Source organism: Euleptes europaea, chromosome 1 (genome assembly GCF_029931775.1).
Source record: "Euleptes europaea isolate rEulEur1 chromosome 1, rEulEur1.hap1, whole genome shotgun sequence".
Classification (NCBI taxonomy): domain Eukaryota; kingdom Metazoa; phylum Chordata; class Lepidosauria; order Squamata; family Sphaerodactylidae; genus Euleptes; species Euleptes europaea.
In genome coordinates, this window is record NC_079312.1 from 35814083 (window position 1) to 35836908 (window position 22826).

Below are 22826 nucleotides of genomic sequence, written 5' to 3' on the forward strand. Positions count from 1 at the left end.
GAAGAGAACTGTGACTAGCCCAAGGTCACCCAGCTGGCTTTATGTGTGGGAGTAGGGAAACCTACCAGATTAGAGTCTGCCGCTCATGTGGAGGAGTGTGGAATCAAACCCGGTCCTCCAGATTAGAGTCCACTGCTCTTAATCACTACACCACAAAGGAATTTTCTCCCTCCCATCCTGGGACAAAAACCAACACAAAATCCTCCTCCTCCATCCAAAAGACTTCTACTAGTAATTTGGGTGGAATTTAATGATAATGCTGTGTACTTGCTGGATGAGTAGTGGATCTCTGACTATCATTCTTTGAGGCTTTTTATTTATTTACTTTATTTTGCGATACTTGAACAATACTATATGTTGAGGTTTCATAGCTTCTCACAACAAATTGCTGTTCACAACAAATATTTAACACAAAACCATTAAAAATAATCATTAAAACGCCATACAATTAACAGTAGCATCAACACCATAAGCAGCAAAACGGTCAAGTTCTCACAACAACTTAATACTGAATGCTCTGAGAGGGGGGCCAGTGGGTTGTAGGGGGTAGAGTGTCAGACTAGGATCTGGGAGACCCAAATTCAAACCCCCCACTCTCCCAGGAAGCTTGCTCGGTGACCTTGGGCCATTCTTACACCGTCAGCTTAATGATTGTTCATGACAAGTCTTTTTGTGTTTGAACAGAATTGCGAGTGCAATCAGGATCCCAAAGGAAGACTCCATTTGGGATTCAAGGCATGTGCTTCAAAATTGAGTGTTATCATGGTTCTCTCTATCCTGAAGGATGCCCTTTAAGCTTCAAGGTGACAGGTAGCATGGAAAATACAAGTTTCAAAGCGTGGCACCTGGAAAAAATGGGAATGCTGTGTTTATCCAGATGGTGTGAAGCGCATTACAGAAAGTGTCTTCTTTAATACAGAGACAGGTGGATTTAGCACAAGAGGCAGGTTCTTAGCTCCAACTATCTGTCACACTCCTTCCAAAGGACACTCACTCTGCACCCGCTAGCCAAGGGGTGAAAACACCATCTCTCCACTTTGACAACTGCAAGTGCACAGAAAATTCAGTCCCCATAGCCCCAATGACTAAACTGAGGCTATCGTATTTTGGTCACATTATGAGAAGACAAGAGTCACTGGAAAAGACAGTCATGAGGGCAGCAGGAAAAGAGGAAGACCCAACAAGAGATGGACGGACTCAATAAAGGAAGCCACAGCCCTCCGTTAGCAAGATCTGAACAAGGCTGTCAAAGATAGGACATTTTGGAGGACTTTCATTCATAGGGTCACCATGAGTCGGAAGTGACTTGATGGCACTTAACACACACACACACAGCCCTAAGCTTATAACCAACTTGGGGTTTCCATGGCTATTCCCTCCCATGCAGCCCAATCCCAGGCAAAACATCTCACATGAAAGCTGCCTTATACTAAACCAGACCCTTGGTCCATCAAAATCAGTATTGTCCACTCAGGCCGGGAGCTGCTCTCCAGGGTCTCAGGCAGAGAGGTCTTTCACACCGCCTACTTGCCTAGTCCCTTTAGCAGGAGATGTTTGGGACTGAGCCTGGGACCTTCTGCATGACAAGCGGATGCTCACCCAGTTCAACAGCGCTTACTCCCAGGAAAAGGGGGCAGCAGCCCAACCTTAAGGCTCCCCTCTTGTGAACACATGAAGCTGCCTTATACCGAACCAGACCCTTGGTCCATCGAAGTCAGTCACCGATTTGCCTAGTCCCTTTACATGCAGATGCTTGGTATTGAACCTGGGACCTTCTGCATGCCAAGCAGAGGCTCTACCACTGAGCCATGGCCCCTCTCCACGGCTCTCCGGCAGGGGTCTTTCACATCGCCTACTTGCCCGGTCCCTTTAACTGGAGATTCCGGGGGTTGATCCTGGGACCTTCTGCATGCCAACCAAACGCTCTACCCCTGGGCCACGGCCCCTCTAAACTGCTAGGGCGGACTTTTCAGTCACCACCCTCGGGCTCCGATTGCGCGCAGGCGGGCTGCGCGATCAGCCCCGCGTTCAGTGGCTGAGGCTGCCCGGGCTTTCCCGGCTGACCAGGCTGGACGCGGCTCTCCCTCCAGAGAGCTTGACAGCCGTCCCCCTCCGCCGGCGGGGGCGCTCATAGCAGCCGGGGGCGGGAACGGCGGGGGCGTCGCTGCTGTTTTCAGTCGGGCTTTCCCGCGTGACGTCCGGCGACCACGCGGCGGGGGCTGCCCTGGGACTGAGCGCGGGAAACGACAAGCCCGGGCGCAGAGCCGACCCCGCCCCAGCACCTTTCTCCAGCTCCCCGCGCCCCAGGCGGTCCTCCTGAAAGCCAGCGGGGGGCGGCGGGCGAGAGCGTGTGGAGCGGCGGACTCTGACCGGGAGAACCGGGTTGGAGTCCCCGCTCCTCCATAACAGTGGCGGGCGCTAATCTGACGCATTGGATTGCCCCCCCCCCCACTCCTCCACACGAAGCCAGCGGGGTGACCTTGGGCAAGTCACTCTCTCTCAGCCCCACCCACCTCACAGGGTGTCTGTTGTGGGGAGGGGACTGTAAGCCGGTTTTGAGTCTCCCTGGAGCGGTAGAGGAAGTCGGGGGGTAAAGAACCGACTCTTATTCTTCTTTGGGCTCCTTTAGCCGGCTGAGGGGACCCGGAGAGATCCTCCTGCCTTGCCCGCGCGCGCGCCTCGCCCCGGACCCCTCGGCCGGCGGCCCGGGCCAGTGGCGCGCGGGCACACGCGCGCGCACCAACACACGCGCGCGGCGAGGCTCGGCGCGAGGCAGAGCCGCGAGCCCGGCCAGCCCGCCCCCCTCCGCCCCGCGCGCTCGGCTCGGGCGTGGACGCTGGCAGGGAGCTTCGCCTTCGCCTCGCGCTCGCCCGGGCTCCTCGGCGCCGGCCGGCCGGCCAGCCAGCGCCCCCCCCCCCCACACACACACATACACACACACACACCGCGCCTCCCTCGGCGCGCGCTCCTGGCACCTGGAGCTGAACTTCGCGCCCCGAACGGGATGGAGACGGTCAACCAGGTAACGCGGGGCGCGCCTGCAAAGGGCGGGGAGGGGGGGGGGCTGGCCGGCCGCCCGCCCGCCCGCCGGGGAGAGCAGGCTCGCCCCGCCGCCTTGCCCTCCAGCGGGCTGTAACCCTCCCCTTCCCCCCTCTCTCCTCTTCCCCCCAGCTGGCCTCCAAGGGGAGTTTCAAGGCGGTGAAGGAGCCCCTGGCTTTCCTGAGGGTGCTGGAGTGGGTAAGTCGGAGCGCCCGCGGCGGAGGGGAGGGGCCGTGGCTCAGGGGCAGAGCACCTGCTTGGCATGCAGGTTCAATCCCCGGCATCTCCAGTTAAAGGGACTAGGCAGGTGGGGGATGCGGAAGACCTCCGCCTGAGACCCTGGAGAGCCATGGAGTGGGGCCGTGGCTTAGTGGTAGAGCTTCTGCTTGGCATGCAGGAGGTCCCAGGTTCAATCCCCGGCATCTCCAGTTAAAGGGACTAGGCAAGTGGGTGATGCGGAAGACCTCTGCCAGAGAGCCATGGAGTGGGGCCGTGGCTTAGTGGTAGAGCATCTGCTTGTCATGCGAAAGGTCCCAGATTCAATCCCCGGCATCTCCAGTTAAAGGGACTAGGCAAGTGGGTGATGCGAAAGACCTCCGCCTGAGACCCTGGAGAGCCATGGAGTGGGGCAGTGGCTTAGTGGTAGAGCGTCTGCTTGGCATGCAGGAGGTCCCAGGTTCAATCCCCAGCATCTCCAGTTAAAGGGACTAGGCAAGTAGGTGATGTAAAAGACGTCTGCCTGAGACCCTGGAGAGCCGCTGCCGGTCTGAGTAGACAATACTGACTTTGATGGACCAAGGGTCTGATTCAGTATAAGGCAGCTTCATGTGTTCATGTGAGGGGATAGCGGGGGCGGGCTGGAGCTCTGGGCTCTCCCGGGGCCGGCAGGTGTGCGGAGTTCGGCTGGGGTGGGGGGAAGCCCCTGCCCGGCCTCTGGGGAACCCTGCGGCGCGCTGGTGGGCGAGAAGGGCGGGGCTTCCCGGGTCGCCCCCTGTTCGTGGCCCTTGGCCCTTCGTCTTCGGGTGTCCCCTGCCGTTCCCGAGGCTGTCTCTTTCTCTTCCATCTGCAAGCACTTCCACCCCCACCCCATGCGAGTAAAAAAAAACCTGGGTTCGCCCCTGTTTGCAAACCCAGTGGGTTTTTTTTACTCGCATGGGGTGGGGGTGGAAGTGCTTGCAGATGGAAGGTGCTGGGACTCCTGGCTCCCTAGGCAGCAGCAAACACACACCCCTCTTTCTTCCAGGAGAGAGTTTTGGCTCAGGGGCATGTTCCCAAGGCTTCCTCTCTGGGAAATCCTGTTCCAGGTCGAAGTTCTGTGGGAAAGGGATGTGAGCCTGGGAAGAAGTGAACCTTACCCTTTGTGGTAAGAGCAAGGGTGGTGTAACGCTTTGGAGTGGTGGACTCTGATCTGGAGAACCGGGTTTGATTCCCCACTCCTTCACATGAGCGGCGGAGGCTAATCTGGCCAACTGGCTTTGTTTCCCCCCTCCTACACAGGAAGCCAGCTGGGTGACCTTGGGCTTGTCATAGCTCTCTCAGCCCCATCTACCTCACAGGGTGTCTGTTGGGAGGAGGGAAGGTGATTGTAAGCTGGTTTGAGTCTCCCTTAAGTGGTAGAGAATGTTGGCATATAAAAACCAACTCTTCTTCTGGTTCGGGGAAGGGGGATGTTCCCAGCAGGTATAGAAACTAGGAGGGATGGGCCAGAGTAAGAGTTACTTGAAGCAGGACTGACCGGTGAAAGAATGGTTCCTGAACTGATCCAAGAGCCTCTACATCCTTTCTACTTTGTAGCAACTGCCGCTTCCTAAAAGCCATCTAACCGCTCCCCTCTTATTCTGACAACATGTTCTCCTGACCCTATATACCTGTGAAAGGGTAGCTCGCTTCTCCTTCTTTAACGTTCTGGTGTTTCTGCCCAGAGTACAAGAGCCCAGCCATTGTGTTTGGCTTGGTTTTGTCCAGTGTTGTCCAAGGAATGCGCAGTCAGTGTTCATTTAAGTTCAAAGTGGAGACATTATTTCCTCACTATTATCAAATCTTCCTTCTCCCTCTCGCCTTATTATGCATTTAGCAAACTAGTCTCTGGGCTTGAGCAGTAAAATGCAGGCAGATAATTGGTTGGAAGAATAATGCCACTGTTGGCTTCTCTGATGGTTATTCGGAGTGAAGTCTGCAGGTCAAATGACATCCATTGCCAGTAGGTCTGAAGGAGGAGGAAGAACTTATCTGAACGGAAAGTTCAGAGCATGTCATGGAGGATTAATCATATTTCCCCTAACATGGAATGGCTAGGAATTATGTAATATATATGTGTGTGTCATGAATGTGTTTGTTTACATATCTGATGAATGTATAGATATCTGAGGCTGGTGTTGATGTCCACAATATCTTTGGAGAAGCAAAGTGTTGTTTGTTTGCTCAGTACACCTTTTTGTTATGTTTAATGGCATTTCTGAGCATGCTTGAGCATACAGTGTTGTTTGCTGCACAATACTGAAATGCTGTACTTTCTCCCTAAGGCTTCCAGAATCAAGTATTATGCATTGCTAGTTATTTTGGCTCCTGCCACTTATGCAGTTAGGAAACACTTCCAGATCAGTTTGTTTTGATATTGTGTGAAATTTTAAAATATCTATATCTCTCTGAAAGAAAAATGAGACAATGATGTGTTAATTGTTGTTCTATTATTTTCTTCCAATAATCATGTCTTCTGTTAAAAAAAAAACTTTAAAAGTTTTGGCTGCTGTTGAGAATGCTCAGTAGGAACAGCCTGCCACTGGCTGGGGATCGTTTGTTGTGAATGGATGTCTTTTGGTCCAGTTTTTTAAATATAGAAATGATCTCTGAAGGCAATGCTAGTTCAAGTCCATTGGCATTAGCTATCAGTACTTGGACTACCCTATGAGCTTCTCCAGTGAGTAGTGAAATCCTGGCATGTGTTCTGTGTTTCAAGGATGACGTAGGAGTTGGGTAGGAGTTGCCTCGTGGTTTATGCAGAGTCTGAAGACCACCAAAGAGGAGTAGACAAGGTGGCTGTTGGTAAGAGCTGGGAAGGCCTCACATATGACTAGACAATCTTTGTGCCATCTGATGGGTATAGTCAAAAAACTTTCTGTACAGTTTGACTGTAAATTGGATTGTAATTATGGTCTCATCAGGAGGAGTCATGTGAAGCTTGTCTGTGCAGCTCCTGAAACTCGCCATCCAGGTAGAAGATCTCAATGAAAGTCCCTAAAGGTCAAGTCGGTCCTTCAAACTAACTGTTTGTTTCTAGTTACAATTTAGGCACTGACTTTATATCACATGGATATCTGCCTGTCTTTGCTGAGCTTATGGACAAATCTATATTTGTTCTATGGCAAACCAAAGCTGCAGCCATTATACCTTAGCTATTTTACATATTGAAAGATATTTGGGGTTCCTATATGAAATGTCTTTTGTACTAGAAAGGAAAGAATCTAGATGTGACTGGTTTATGGTCAGTTACAGGGATTTTTGTGTTTTGTATCATATAACCAGTGCATTGTTTATATTGATTTGATATAACTTTTTGATGGAGATAAATCTATTTGGGGGGTAATGTTTTGTACTGTTGGTTCTACTTAAAGATCTGAAGGCCTAAGAAAACAACAGAAACATTGTTTGGGGAAAAACCTGTTTTTGTTTTTACTTTTCTGTTTTTGCGGTGGAAGTAGTATAAATACATGAAATATTCTGTCTTTGAAAATAATAACTGAAATGATTTTTAAAACAAGGTTTTAAAAGATTGCTGTAACTGCATTTTTTTTCTTAAAAATGCGTTGTAATAACTATGCATGATGATACATAACTTTGTGAGGTGTGAGTAGAACAAAAGAAAGTGTGCACACCAGTATCTCCCAAAGTGCTTTCAGCTCTTGTAAAAACTTTTGTCAGACTATATTTAGCCTTCTCTTGTAGGAACTTTTGTCAGACTATATTCAGCCTTATTTGTCAGGATGTTGATTTTTACAAGCTCTATGTGAGTGTCTTCTGTTTTTGGATAATGTATATAGAGACTTGTGTTCAAGCCCTTTGGATTACAAATATATTGATAGTTTCTATTCTTCAGACTTTCTTTTGGCAAGATCTAACTCCAAAATGTCTTAGCTTGCTATTTCATCAATCACACAGGGCATATTTGTAATTATGGTTTAAATAAAATGAAATGACTTGCAGTTCTGAAGTTTGTAAACATACTCAACTGTATGCATTGCATGAAAAGTTAAACATAAATTGCATACTTACATAATGTTTAAATATGATAAGAAAATAAGTGTTACATATATTTCCATGTTTACCCTGGGGGGGGGATACCCCATGAGTTAAAAATGAAGAAACAATCAGTCCTTTTGTACATATTTGAGATTTCTTGAAAAATAAATTCACTACTACTTTTACTTTTCCTTCTTCTTATGTGAGTTGAGCCCTCAAATGCTGAGCTGTACTACAGCTCCACAGTGAGTATTCCAGATCAGTCGATGTGCTTCCTGTGTCCTGCAGTGCTGCCTGGAATAGGACCTTGGAAGGGGAAATCTAGGCCATGAAAGAAAGGGTACAAGAGAGCTCACAAATGGAAGTCAATTTCCCATGAAGAAGAAATGGACCTTCCTTCCATCTTCCTTTCCCCACTCCTGCCAGTATGCCAAGATGAACTGAAGGGAGCATAAGAACATAAGAAAAGCCATGCTGGATCAGACCAAGGCCCATCAAGTCTTGCAGCCTGTTCACACAGTAGCCAACCAGGTGTCTCTAGGAAGCCCACAAACAAGACTGCAGCAGCACCTTGCTTCTGTTTCCAGGTCAAGCATAGCAGTGTGGGTTGGACTATTCAAAGGGGGAAAACGTGAATATCTTGAGAGTGTGTCTCCCCCCCACCAAAAAAAAAAACCTGTTGATAGTCTGCTGAAGACAGTTACCTGTGATGACAAGATGCTCTCTGGATGATGTTGAGCCAGTCATATTCTCTCAGCGTAATCTGCTTCATGTGGTTGTTGTGAGGATAAATAGGGAAAACAGAGCCTTGCATACTGCCCTGGGCTCTTCAGAAGGAGGACAGGATAAAAATGTAGAAGACAGAGAGAGATGGAAGAGAAGACTTGAAAGACAAATTCCTTCTCCAGCCCCAGGAACCCCATGTATTTCTGGATTTTTGGTTCAGCAATGTGATACACTTGAGAGGGAGAAAAGCATGACTCCATGTGGACAATTAAGGGAGGGCTATTCATCCCTATGGAGAACCCACTCCAATAGGAAGTAGGTTATGATTATGTGGACTGATATGCATTAAGTTTATCGACATTAGCATTGCAACAGTCTGGTTCTTCTGGAGTGAATGGCATAATTGTATTCAACCAGGATTGTTCTTGCTTGGGACCCAGCAGTCATTTTGTTGTATTGATCCTGAATACTCATGGCATGAATGAGGCCCTGGGCAGATTTTGGCCATGAGAATCTAATTTACTGTTTTTTAAAACAATGTATATTATTTTTCACATTTAAATGTTGCTGTTTCTGGTCGAATAGGCCATTTAAAATAACTTGCATAAAAATCATTAAACTTCTTTTTACTGGCTAATTTCCAGGTGGAAACAAACCAGGCTGTTGTTGGAAAGCTTTGTAAACACTCAAGTGATAACATTTTGCATGCCTTGCTTTGTTTCCCCCCCCCCCACTACTCTGTGTTTACAGTTCTGTCGTATTAATTTGCCCTTCTGCTTAATGACTTTGGAATTCCACTTTCATTTTTCTTGCTCTTAATGCTCCAGACTGGCTGCCATTTAGAACTTAAAATAACAAACCAACAACCTTCCACTGAGTTGTGTTGTGGTAAATTTCTGTGCCAGTTGGAAGCCATTGGCACATTTGCTCAGAACAGACCAATTATGTCCCTTAATTGCCAGATTTACAGCTGTATCAGTTTGTGTCTTAAATGCATGCAATATGACCAGTTTTTCTTTTTGCCTCTTTTTTTTTTTTAAAAAAAGTGCTGATTGCAGTGGAATTAAGCTGTTCCATTTTGTTTCCTGGCTTTCTACTAATACGTGAAGCATTAAGGTATTCAGGGTATTTAGAGTTATTAGAACAGGCTGCTGAGTTTGTAATAGGGATCTGCATGGCAAATTCATGTTTATCTTTGCCACAGGAAGTCAGACGACTCCGTTTCTTGCAGTGGCTAAAGAGGGCCTGCATCTGAGAGCAAATACTGGGTAGCAAACAGAACAACTAACACTCAGGACTAAGTTGTGAATCCTATATCGATCCCACATATTGAGATTAGATTCTCTGTTGTCAGCAGCAGTACTGTCATGACTTTGAGTTGGCTTGGGGGGACTAAAGAATTGATGAATCATTTGCTGTGCTTGTCATGCATTATACAGGAATATCCCCTATACAGTAATGACTCCTATAAAGCTTGTTCATTATAGCCACTCTTTATCCTGTGTGTATTTTTTTAAATAAAAAGTGGGAAAGGGGGCTGGGTGGTGGTTTTGTGGCATGATTGGTCCAACCATGGACCAATGGCTAACCAACATGGCTAGGTTGAAAGTGATGTGACATTGTTGTGGGTGGGATGGACACCTCCCAACTATGTCAAAGCTCAGTAAAACACCTGCACAAATAGGTATGGGGTTTCAGCAGGAGCTGCAGGGCTGACAGAAGAGGTAGTCATAGTTGTCCTATGTATGAGGAAGCCTCAACATGGAAGGCAACCTGGAGAGGCTTCGCAGGATACTCCAGCTCAGGAGGCTATCAGCTGGTAGTAACACCTCCTCTAGTTGCCACCTTCTAACCTGGTATGTTGCTTAACAAATAGTGATTCTGTGAATATAATCCCTATGATAACTAGCATTATTGGTAGCTTTTACAGAGAAAAAGAAGAGTTGGTTATTATATGCTGATTTTCTCTACAACTTAAGGAAGAATCAAACTGGCTTACAATCACCTTCTCCTCCCCACAACAGACACCCTGTGATGTAGGTTGGGCTGAGAGAGTTCGCAGAGAACTGTGACTAGCCCAAGGTCACCCGGCTGGTTTCATGTGTAGGAGTGGGGAAACAAATCCAGTTCACCAGATTAGCCTCTGCTGTGCACGTGAGCTGTTTCACTTAGCAATCTCTTTTCAGGAACATTAACTACAATGTTAAAAGAGATACGACTGTACTCAGTATGTCCCTTTTATGCAGCCCAAGTAGTACTGTTGCCCTCATCTCTGTACTTTGTCCTATTCTGGTCTCAGTATGTGTAAAGGCAGCCATTAGGGTTGTCAGCTGCCTAGGGTTGTCAGTGTCCTGTCTCTTAAATAACACCTCATTAACACAAGAGCCAGCTAGGTATAGTGGTTAGGATCAGTGGACTTTAATCTAAAGAACCAGGCTTGATTCCCCACTCCTCCACATGAGCGGTGGGCTCTAATCTGGTGAACTGGGTTGGTTTCCCCACTCCTACACAATGAAGCCTGCTGGGTGATTTTGGTCTAGTCATAAGAACTTAAGAACATAAGAAAGGCCCTGCTGGATCAGACCAAGGCCCATCAGGTCCAGCAGTCTGTTCACACAGTGGCCAACCAGGTGCCTCTAGAAAGCCACAAACAAGACGACTGCAGCAGGAGCTGCAAACTCTCTCAGGCCCACTTACCTCACAAAGTGTTCGTTGTGGGGAAGGGAAAGGAAGGTAATTGTGAGATTCTTTGAGACTCCTTAAAGGTAGAGAAAAAGCGGGGTATAAAAACCAACTCGTCTTCTATTAATCAGGTGATGTTCTTTATCTCCAGGCCATGAAAAGTTTCAGCTGTCCATTTCCACACATTAAGCTTCTGTTATAGGGACAGGGCATTTTTATTCCAGCCTGTTGGTAACCCTGTCATTTGTGCGGATGCCTTTATTATGGTTAACAGCAACCATACAGACAACATCCAGACCCACAGGAGATGTTACTTGTATGTTTTTAACCATGACATCACAGACACCATCAAGAGTGGAAAACTTGAGTACTGGGATTTCCTTGGAAGCAAACTCAGATCATCACAAGTGTGCTGACTTAGGCACATGTAAAGGGGGCGTGTGTGTCTTTCTAGCTAAGCATAGTTCTTTCTGTGCCTGTGAGGAGACTGGAGCTTGCTTAGATCTTCTTAAAAATACCCAATGCCCTGCCTGCTGTTAGTGGGAGTTCTGGGTTGAAGGAGAAGTTGCAAAGACACAGACACAGTATGTTAGACTGTTTCTTACTGAGAGAGAGTGAACCTTGTTTACATAATCTTGTAAACGGCAGTTTTTAAAAGATGATCCCTCACCTGCATTCTGAAGCAGTACAAGCCATTTTACCTCCTCATTGTGCTGCATACAAAGATGTCTGCCTGTCATTGCCAAGGAATCAAAACTGGAATGTATTTAATATTCCTCAGAATACGAGCGGTTGCTGACAGGCAGAGGGGTTAAGTGACAGGAGTGTTAGGTGGGCAGGGAGGATGAGGAGTGATTAACACAATACTGAGTCCATGTGTCTCCTATGTGGACTTCTGCAGATGTGTCCTGCGAGTCCCCAGCTAGAAATTCATGAGGGCCTGATTTGGATTGGGATTGGGGCATGTGAGGAGCAAGAGTTTCATTTCCTGACCTGAAATGGCCCTGGAGTGCCACTATTTGCTCATTGGGAAAACTTATCTATCTGTACAGCTACATGTGACTTTCCCCCAATGGAGCAACTAACAGCTCCCCAGGACCATTTCTGGTCAGGAAACTGGCATAGTGGGGAAGGCTGAATTCTCTTCACACATGCTGCATTCCTGATCAGAACTTGGTCCAAGCACACCTGGAATTTGAGTTCCTGACACATCTTACTCAGAGGCCTCATAGTGGCCACGTGCTTGCCATATGGACTTTGTAATGCGTGAATCACCTCTTAACTGGGTGGTGGAAGGAAGTGGACTGGGGAAAAAATCTGTGGCACGTAACTTGTAGTGCATGAGAAGTAGTTCTCTCCAGGCATTTAACTGGAGACTGCATATGTTGCATCCATGAATCTGTGACTGACTGCTGGCTTCACGGGGTCATTATGATTACACCACTGGGCTGTAGACAATCATTGTAATCACACAACTGAACACATGTAATAAGCTGTAGTATTACATCTTTGAACCCTCCACCCACTACATGTGTGCACATCCAGAAAAAAAAATCTATTTTTTTTCTCAGAATAACCTAGAACTGGGCTCCATAATACAATGAGTTTTGTTCTTGTCTTGTGAATTGGGCTGCAAACAGTTGTGACACAGATCACAGAACTCTGTCGTTCTGTAAAAGGCAGATTTCAAGTGTACAAGCCCCCAATTTGGATCAGCGCCACACAAGAAGGAGAGAGGTAGTTTAACCTCTCAACTTTCTCTCAGTTTTATTAATCAAAACTGACCTGTCTTTGATACTGTTAGCACAGAGGTTGACTAAATGAAAATCTTGTTGATGTTTCCTTGCCAAATAAATCAAGTGGGACCAGCTAGAAGTTGCCTCTGTAACAGGAGTGGTACCTTAAATGCACTTACGGCACAATCCTACGCAGAGTTACTTCAGTGTAAGCCCAGTGATTTCAATGGGCTTAAGACTGAGTAACTGCATAGATTGCACTATCCTTGGTTGCAGGAAATGATAGTGGACTTTCTTTCTTTCTTTTTTTTGAAATGGTAGGCAACGATGATTAGCTTGACGTTTATTGTCCTAAACTGAATGTTGAGACACTAACATAGTTGCCTAGAAGCCACTACGCCCAAGACAGGTAGCATTCACCTGTACAAAAGCTTGTATAGTGCTGAAAGTGTCAGACTGGGATCTGGGAGACCCAGGTTCAAATGCCATGGTTAGCTTGCTGAGTGATCTTGGACTGTTCACTCTTTCTCTCAGCCTAACCTATCTCACAGAGTGGTTGTTGTGAGGATAAAATGAAAAAGAGGAGAACAATATGAGCCACTTTGGGAGAAAAAACAACAACCAAGGAATAAATATCTAAATACATTAATAATAGATGGGACCAGAAGGGACACACCGTACTGCTGCAGCAAAATGTGGGACCCTCTTGTATCACTTTTACCTGGATAGTTTTTACTGACTATACCATTGCCCTGATGGATGATGTTCCCACTGGCAATTTTAGGATTGGGAGCAGAGGGTTTGATTTGGTAGCAGGTCTGTGGTTTCAGTAGCCATTGATGGCGCCCCTTCACTTTGGACAGTTCTACACCTGTTAGGGCACCTTCAAGAACTCACTATGGTGGAAGTGGGTTTTTTTTTGGGGAGGGGGGGTAACTTAGACTTTGTGTTGAAAGATTTCTGTTTTGTTTAGAAGCTGCAGAGTGAGCCTTGAAAGATCAGCTTTACTAATTTTAAAATGCTTTTTGATGACTCCAACAAAACCTAACAGGCATGTAGCTTGTGATCTGAATAGGTGTCTCTAAAAGAAAACATTAAGCAAAAATAAAACAGGCAGAAAGGCCTGTTGGTGGATCGATCCCTGGTTTTCGCTTACATCTGAGTAAAGCATCTTTGCTTTCAGTCATGCTTCAGTTCTCTTTCTTCTCTCTTCTCCCTGCCTCTCTCTCTCCTTAATTTGCAATTCATTATGTCTTGAGGCAGAAATTGCCAATTCTTTAATGTAGAAATAATGCTACTGCACTGTATTTATCTCTCCATCTGTAGCTGAAACTTTTACTTTTGAACTTCTATCACGGCAATCTTCAGATAATCAAAGTAGACAAGCCTCAATTTCCAACACATATCAGCACATGCCACGGGCAAATTAGGGCGAAACAGTATTCTAGGAAAGCTATACTCCACTGTGTTAGGGTCTGCATAACATGTATTTGCTTGATTCAAGCCCAGTGGGACCATAGAGACCAAAAATATTTTTTTTGGGGGGATAATAAGCTTTCGAGAGTCAAACTCCCTTCGTCAGATGCTCCCCATCATGGCCACCAGTCTCCCCTGTCCTCCCATGCTGGGTGGGTCCTTAAAGGGCTCACCCCCCCCTCAAAGCTCTGGTCCCAGTGCTCACTCCTCCCCACTCCGGAGCAGTTGTCAGTGGGTGGATGCCAGCATCCCCCCAACAAATATTTTGCATCCACTCAATGGATACTCAGTGGTCTTTCTCCAACCATACAGTTCCAAAGACTTAAAGACATGTTTTCTTATGAGGAGACAGTAATTTCCACTGATATCCCCTCTGCCCACTGAACTTACTGGGAAGCCAGTGGAACCTCAGGGACGGCATAGTGAAGGTTGACAATAGGATGGGGGAATCTATGGACATTGCAACCCATCTTAAGAAAATGTTTCATCCTTTGGGAAAATGGCACCAAAGAAGGAATATACAGGGGAAACAGGAGAAAGCAGTAATGGAAAAGATGAATATGTTCACAGTCTCTTTGTTTTGGGAAAAACTCTCTGAACCAAGAATTGAAACTGGGGAAATATTCAATGCAATTGCAACCCAACTGTTTTATTTCTAGACTGAGCCTCAGGGAGATCTTGTTCAAAACCTCAGAGAGATTTTGGTCAAAGGAGAATTGAGGTCTCCTTTCTCTGTCTTGTTGGTTATCTTGAGATAGAGATAGATATATGTGGAAACTGTAGCAGGTCTGTTCTGTCTAGCAAATGGATCATGGCCAACTATGGAAGCTGGGAAGTCCATAGTTCAAATCTAATTTCTGACAAGATCTCATTAGGAAAGCAACAGTTCTTTCAGTTTCAGCACCACATTGGTTGGTGCTGGGGTGTACACCGGTATTTTTTGGGTTTGAGATTATTAAACCTGAAAATTTTCAGCAAATCCAAAAACTCAGATTTTTCAAAAAATTTCTGGTTAACAAACCTGAACCTGAAAAATACTGGGGGTGGGGTGGGAAATAGGAAGCCAGGGGCATGCTGGTTGCCACTGTCTGTGCTCCCCATGGAGTCAGAGCAGGCAGGCAGCAGCAACAGAAGCACCCCCACTTTCCTCTCCGAGCTGCTTGAAAAGGAAGGTGCTTCCTCTTCAAGCTGCTTGCCAGATCAGACCTCCATGTGGAGGCCTGAGCCGGCAAGCAACATGGAGAGGAAGGCAGGAGTCTCAGATCTGCACCGCCCACCTTCTCCAGCCTCTGGAGAAGGCTGGCAGCTTGGATCTGAGTCAGCAAACAGGTAAGTAAGTGGGGAGGGGAGGGGAGGGGAGGGGGTAATGGCAGCGAACATGGCAGCGGGGCCCAAGTGGCCTGAATAATGCCAAATAAATTCAGTATTATTCGAGTCTGCTTTTTTGGCCCCCATTTTTTGGCTGCCATTTTTGTTGGTAACCCCCCCCCCCCGAAAAATACCAAAAATGTATTGGGGGGAGGGTTTTAATTTGGCATATCGATATGAACACCCTAGTTGGTGTTACATTATGTGTTGTAAGGATTAGAGAAAAAAGGGTCGATGTTATTAGAAATAAGAGTGTTCCTTTTACAAGCCTATGGTATTTGACCAAAGTCAGTGTTTCCTGAAATTCAATGTCCTCTTCTCAAATTTCTGCTTTAAACGAGATTTCTGTGGAGAATGTAAATGTAGAGGAAGGCTTGGAAAGAAACACAAGAATTTCAGTCTTGAACATATTGAGTTTGAGATTGTAAAGAGAAATCCAAGTGGAAATATTAGACAGGCACTTGGAGATGTTGGATGAGACAGAGGGAATAGAGAGAGCTGGATATCATCAGTGTATAAGTAGTACTGAAAGCCATGGGATTTGATGAGGTTATTTAGGGACAGTATGTAGAGAGAGAATAGAAGATGACTGAAGACAGGTCCCTGGGGCTACCCCAATGGAGTGAGGAAAAGCTGAGGAAGAGTTTCCTCTGTGGAAACAATGAAAGGGTGATTAGCTGGGTAGTAAGAAAAGCAGCTACAAGCAGATTCACATAAATCTAGGGTATGAAGGGAATCAAGCAGAAGAGAGCAATCAACTGTATCAAAGGCAACTGAGAGTTCAAAAAGCTGAGGAGTTAATCGAAGTGTTCAGATTTGGTGTGTGTGTAAAGTGCTGTCAAGTCGCAGCTGACTTACGGCGACCCCTTTTGGGGTTTTCATGGCAAGAGACTAACAGAGGTGGTTTGCCAGTGCCTTCCTCTGCACAGCAACCCTGGTATTCCTTGGTGGTCTCCCATCCAAATACTAACCAGGGCTGACCCTGCTTATCTTCTGAGATCTGACGAGATCAGGCTAGCCTGGGCCATCCAGGTCAGGGCTACCAGATTTGGTAGCAAGGAGATATTGCAGGTCGGCTCGATTACAGATGGTGGAATACCCTTTGGTATGACTACATCAGAGGAAGTTTAGCTGGCTGCCTGTACATTAATTGCACTTAACTGACTTTGTCAGAAATCATGATTGTAGAGTGTACGGCAGAAGATGATGAGACTAAGGTTTACCATGAAGGTTCTGCAAAACCTTCATATGGGGTGTCATATGAATATTACTGAATACATGTGGTGCTGCCTTAATCCACTGGTTCTCAAAACATTTGAAGTGGGACACTTTTCTAAGTTTACTCTAAATTTTGGTTCATGCTTGCAGTCTAACTCTTTGCTACTTAACCCCTCTCCAGCATAAAACTCAAAATCGGTAACAATGAGCAAGTTTGTATTTTGCATTGTTTTTATGTATAAATATTGTTAGTATGTATAAAGACAGTCATGCTAGGAAAAATTGAGGGCAACAGGAAAAGAGGAAGACCCAACGAGATAGATTGACTCAATAAAGGAAGCCACAGCCCTCAGTTTACAAGATCTGAGCAAGGCTGTCAAAGATAGGACATTTTGGAGGACATTTATTCATAGTGTTGCCATGAGTCGCAAGCAACTTGATGGCACTTAACACACTCACATAAATATATATCAATATCGACCAAGAGGCTGTATTTCACGGCCATTTCCTACATCATGTACAGAGGCAAACTTAAACTTTCCATTCAACCCCCTCTGCTAGGTCACCTTGTTCTTCCTCTTCCCTCCTGGCTTTGTGACCCATCTGTGAGGAAGTCATGACCCATAGTCTGAGAACCACTGCCTTAACACTCATGATGTCATTTCACGGCTGCTTCTAATACACCCTAGTCTATTGCTCAGTTTTGCTTCTGCTAGAGTAGTTTGTCCTGAAATGCCTAGTTTCATGCATGGAGCAGTATTATATTTTATTCTGTATTGTTTTTAATATTGCAAATATTATATTACATAATCCCTCAGTACAAAAGAAAAAGAGAAGGGTGTTTTATAACAATCCACATTAAGCATTTAATTCAAATACGTAACAAAAATTGCCCATCATTTACAAAAAGCAAACTATTTCTCTGCGTTTTTCAGTGATATGTCAATTTAGTTAATAAAGTTTCATGCCAAACACAAACAGTCTTTTACAGACGGTTTCCTATTATGCCCCAGTAGCCCCCCTTAGCAGCTGTTAAGGAAATTAAGACTAACTCAGAATCTGATAAAGCTACAAATCCTTTTCAATATCTTAGCAGTAGTATTTTAGGATCCAGTGGTATGTAACTACATATTGACAAACTGGTTCACATTGTGCCAAAATAGTTTTTGAACACATCCAAAACACATATACCTGCTTATTGTGATCCTCCACAAATTACTCCTACATATCAGTCAATTTGCCCTGTAATATAATAAATCACCTCTATTAATAGTGTGCACCAGAGTTTTCAGTGCTACTCTGGGACATTTCTTGCCCTGAATATATGTATTAATTTTCTAATGATATTTTGTCACTTTATTTTCTAAGCTGGGCATAGGCCTGGGATAAAATCTGGGGTTTTATGCTCTGAGTGGGATGAGCAGTATAAAATAATTATCCCCAGTGGAAGTCATTGCAAATGGGAGAAAGGCATTCCCTACAATCCTGAATGCCTCCCATTTGCCCCTGAAAGTTATGAATTTGTAGATTGTCTTTAAAGGATGGGTGGCATATGGCCCCCTTTTAAGAATCACAGAATAGAGAAAATATGTTTACAACATTAATTTCCCTAGGGAATGTGTATCTGAAAATAGTAATCCTTTTCCTGATCAAAGTTAATGGTGCCATGCTGGATAAACTACTGTTCAAAATATATACAAGGTTTCAGTGGTGCACATCTTTCCTGGGTAAATGTTCTAAGGAAGAAAGAGAGAGGAGGAAACAGATGTTTATATGCTGAGACTTCCTGCTGTGCCTGTGCTGTGCCTTATTCTGTTGTCTGCAAACCTAATTGTATTAAGCAGAGAAAGGAAGCTGATGCGGATCCTGCTTAATGTTATATGTATAACACATTATGAAGTTCCGCAACAGTTACCTGGACCAAGCAGTAGTCAAAATACTCTGCTCTTTTTGGGTTATTTTAAAGGAGAACTGTGTGGCATTACTGCTCAGTTATTTGAGACCAGGGACTGTGGAAACGGGAGAACAATTTTTAAAAAATTTGCTGTGCAAATGGGTTTCTCTAGTGAAGACAGAACAGAGAATGATATGACCTTTACATTTAAGTGACTAGACATGGTGACAAGAGAGGGTTGTTATTGAGATATACTGCATAATATAGCAGTACCAAAATGACAGAAGTAAATGTTTGACTTGCTCACTCATTACCCCCTACTGTAAATTAGCATAAACAAACATCTGGCTGTCAGAACTGGCTTTGTGAAGAAGCTACAAATTCAGAAGCTACAAATTCAGAAATGATAGAATCCCATGACACTTTAAAGACTAAAAATTGTGATGTGACCTTTATTAGGTCAGAATTTATTTCATCAGATGTGTGGCTGTAGCCTACTAAAATACATGCCACAACACATTTATTTATTAGTCTGTGCAGCATCAGACAAGCATGGCAACTGCTTGGAATTTATTACTGCATTTAAAATTCAGTATAATAAAAATGTTTACAATACGTTGCTGGGAGATGCAGTGACTGTGCCATTCAGATGCTTGAACTGTACGCGCCTTGTTCCTGACTTTAAAATTGTCTTGACCCAGTGGTGCAACCGCTAGACTCATCCTGATTGATAATTGAGTGCTAAAATGGCAGAATAATTGCATGGTGAAGCTTTTACTGCATGTTCCACTTTCTAACTGCAGAAAGGGGCTTGAATACATATATCCATCTGCAGATAGAAGACTAGCGTGTTGGGGAGAAGACAAAATGTTTCCCTTGGCATGCTATTTTTCCATGGAGAAGTATTTTTTTAAAAAAATGTGTCAGGGAGCATCCAGACATTAAATTTCTCCATTGCAGTTGGAAGAGGTGGAGTCCAGCAAGAGTAAACAGAGTAAAGCAAGAGTAAACTGATGCAATGAATTCATGTTTCAGTCTTAACTTGTGTTGAAATGCTGCAGACTAGGCAGAAATTGGCAGGTAAAGCTTTCCCCATCCTGTTCTTTTTCCACTTAGAATTTTCCTTTCCAAGCTGCTTTTCTTCTCAACAGGAAAAATTCTGAAAGCTCTTGGAGGTGGGAAAGAAAGCGGGGATAGTTTGAGCAGTCAAATAGTAGTAGGGCTGTCACCTTCTGGTGGCACCTGGAGATCTCCCACTATTACAATTGCTCTCCAGATGACCAAGATCTGTTCCCCTGGAGAAAATGGTTGCTTTGGAGGGTGGACTCTATGATGTTATACCCTGCTGAGGTACCTCCCTAAACTCTCCTCACCAGGCTCCACCCTCAAAATCTCCAGGCATTTCCCAACCCAGAGTTTACAACTCTAAATAGTAGAATCCTGAAAGGGATAAGGTTAAGCAACCCATCCTTGCACTGTTTCTTCCACTCAAATGGGCAGCTTGTTATGGTTACTTTTCAGTAAAAAAGGAAATAGTATGAAGATAGTTTTAATGTCTCCTATGAGTACCCAGCTTGCTGGGGGTAAAGGGAAGATGACTGGGGAAGGCACTGGCAAACCACCCCGTAAACAAAGTCTGCCTAGTAAACGTCAGGATGTGATGTCACCCCATGGGTCAGGAATGACCCGGTGCTTGCACAGGGGACCTTTACCTTTATATAACATTCACTTTGGTAGAACATTTCCATATGTGAGCTGGTGTTTGGTTGAAGGATGGTCACAACTAGGGTTGCCAGGACCCTCTTCGCCACTGGTGGGAGGTTTTTGGGATGGAGCCTGAGGAGGTTTAGGGAGGTGAGGGACTTCAATGCCATAGCAACCATTTTCTTCAGGTGAATTGCCAAAGTGGCCATCTTCTCCAGGTGAACTGATCTCTATCGCCTGAAGATAGTCACAACTGAAAAAGATATGTTCTAGGAATACCCACTCTGGTGAACAGAAATCAAGCAAACGGGCAGAACTGAGAGGAAACTCATAATGAGCAAATAAACAAAATATTAATAACTGAGGTGTTTTTAGATATGGGTGTTATTTAAGTTTTATGGTTTTATTGTTCAAGATCTCAGGTCTACAAACGGGGTAAAGGCAAGGAATATTAGTAATAATGTGTCACTATCTTAATTGGGAACTTCTTTTTAAAATTTCTCATTTATTAAAAAGTTGTATAAGATATTGTCGAAGGCTTTCACGGTCAGAGTTCATCGGTTCTTGTAGGTTATCCGGGTTGTGTGACCGTGGACCTGGTATTTTCTTTCCTGATGTTTCGCCCACAGCTGTGGCAGGCATATTCAGAGGAGTAACACTGAAGGACAGTGTCTCTCAGTGTCAAGGTAATGTGCTAATCATTGTCCTGTAAGTACAATGTAGCACATTATCTTGATACTTACAGGACAATGATTAGCACATTACCTTCAATACTTTGCAGGACAATGACTCAGCTCAAACCCAACCCCCTTCTGACTATATATTGCTCTTCCTACACACTTGACACTGAGAGACACAGTCCTTCAGTGTTACTCCTCTGAAGATGCCTGCCACAGCTGTGGATGAAACATCAGGAAAGAAAATACCAAGACCACGGTCACACAACCCGGATAACCTACAAGAACCAGTTGTACAAGACTTTGAGAGTTTTTAAAACTAACTAAACTTGAAGTGAGGCACAGGTTGCCAGGCTAGGCCCAGACAGCCATGTAACATTCTTCCATAGCATTCCAGTTTCGATATAGTACGGCAGGTCACATGTGACATATCTAACATTTGAAAACATTTGCTTATATTTGGGCACAGATACTTTGCAGTTTTATTGCTGCTATATCTGTGAACAACTTTGTCGCTTGTATTTTAGATTTTATTTTTTCAGCTTTTTACAATAAAAGCTAGGATTGTTCTAGTTCTGTTTTTTATTCACATCAAGCCATTGCAAGAGATCATCTTAACATTTGCAGCTGGGTATCATTTTGTTAACTAAGGGCTCATTCCTGAGGTTGGGGGGGGGCTATTGGGCTTAGGAAGTGGTGTGACCCGGCTGCCAGCAATAAGTGCCTCTTGTTCCATGATAAGAGGCACTTGCGCTGGTGGCGGGGGCAGTTCCGTCGGAGCCTGAGCGCCGCGGAGCTACACGCTGCTTCCCCAGCGGTGCAATCTCTCCAGGACAAAAATCCCAGAAGAAACATGTGGTGCCGATGTGTGTGGGGGGCATTCCCAGTGGCAGAGGTAATGTTAGTCAGCTTCCACAGCCCCTCCAGGCTGGAAACGCCCCCTCCAGGAACAGCGTTGCTGCACCAGGTTTTTCCTGGTGCAGCCTCACTGTTTGCAATGGGGCAAAATGCCCCATTTTTTAAAATTTAAAAAGTCTTTTTGCAGCCTTTAGGAGGCCAGGGAACCAGGGAGGCCAGGAGGCGCTGCAGCAGTGCCTTGGCCATGCCATCCCTGACTGCCAAAAGGCTCAGGAGTGGGTTGCCCTCCTCCAGATGCAGCTGTCTTTGTCCTAAATCAATGCCTAGGTGAGTTCAGTGGTAGGGAGAAAGATGAAATTGAATCCAGAAAAGATCTGGGTGATGATGGTTGGTAGAGCTGATGTTCTAGAGGGAACTGATTACTTGGAATTGGATCGTTTAACATTACACTAGCATGTAAAAAGCCTTGAATGCTTCCGAACCTTATATTGCTCTTTGAAAAACTGGTGTAGGCTGTGGCAAAGACTGAATGTTTCCAGCTGTACTTGGTAATGAAATTGCCCTCCTTCTAGATCCAGCTGGTCTGGCTACATTGATCCATGGTATTATAACCTTGAGCTTGATTATGGTAATACTCTGTGTGGCAGCTCCACAGCTCAGAAACATCACCTGGTGCAGAAGTCTTGTCTGCTTACTGAAGTAGGTAGAATTGAGCATGTGACACCCATTTTTAAGCTGCTGCAGTGGCTTCTAATTTGTTTCCAGGTACAATTCAAGGAGAAGAAGAAGAGTAGGTTTTTATATCCCACTTTTCTCTACCTTTAAGGAGTCTCAAAGCGGTTTACAATTATCTTCCCTTCCACCTCTCCAACAGAAACCCTGTGAGGTAGGTGGGGCTGAGAGAATTCTGAGAGAACTGTGACTAGCCCCAGGTCTCCCAGCAGGTTTCATGTGGTGGAGTAGGGAATCAAACCCGGTTTACCAGATTAGAGTCTGCTGCTCTCAACCACTACACCACACTGGCTTTCATAACCATGCTGGTTATTATATTCAAAACTGTTCACAAACAGGAGCTTAAACTTCTGAGGGGCTACCTTTTCTGATATAGCCCTGGTTGCATGCTTAGATCTGCTCAACAATCTTTTAACTGTTCCCTTTCATTGGACACTGCAGTTAACCTTGGTAACAGATCAGGCATTCTCTGTGGCTTCA

At 45.1% G+C, this 22826-nt stretch overlaps 1 protein-coding gene across 1 annotated transcript in view; it reads left to right on the top strand.

Moving 5' to 3' along the window:
- The first annotated feature begins 3004 nt into the window (after positions 1-3004).
- Positions 3005-22826, top strand: part of SYNPR (synaptoporin) — a 167345-nt gene continuing 147523 nt past the window's right edge. Inside the window, exons 1-2 of the mRNA XM_056861461.1 lie at positions 3005-3022; positions 3172-3237. Coding sequence (XP_056717439.1) covers positions 3005-3022; positions 3172-3237 — 84 coding nt within the window. The remainder of the gene's footprint in view (positions 3023-3171; positions 3238-22826) is intronic.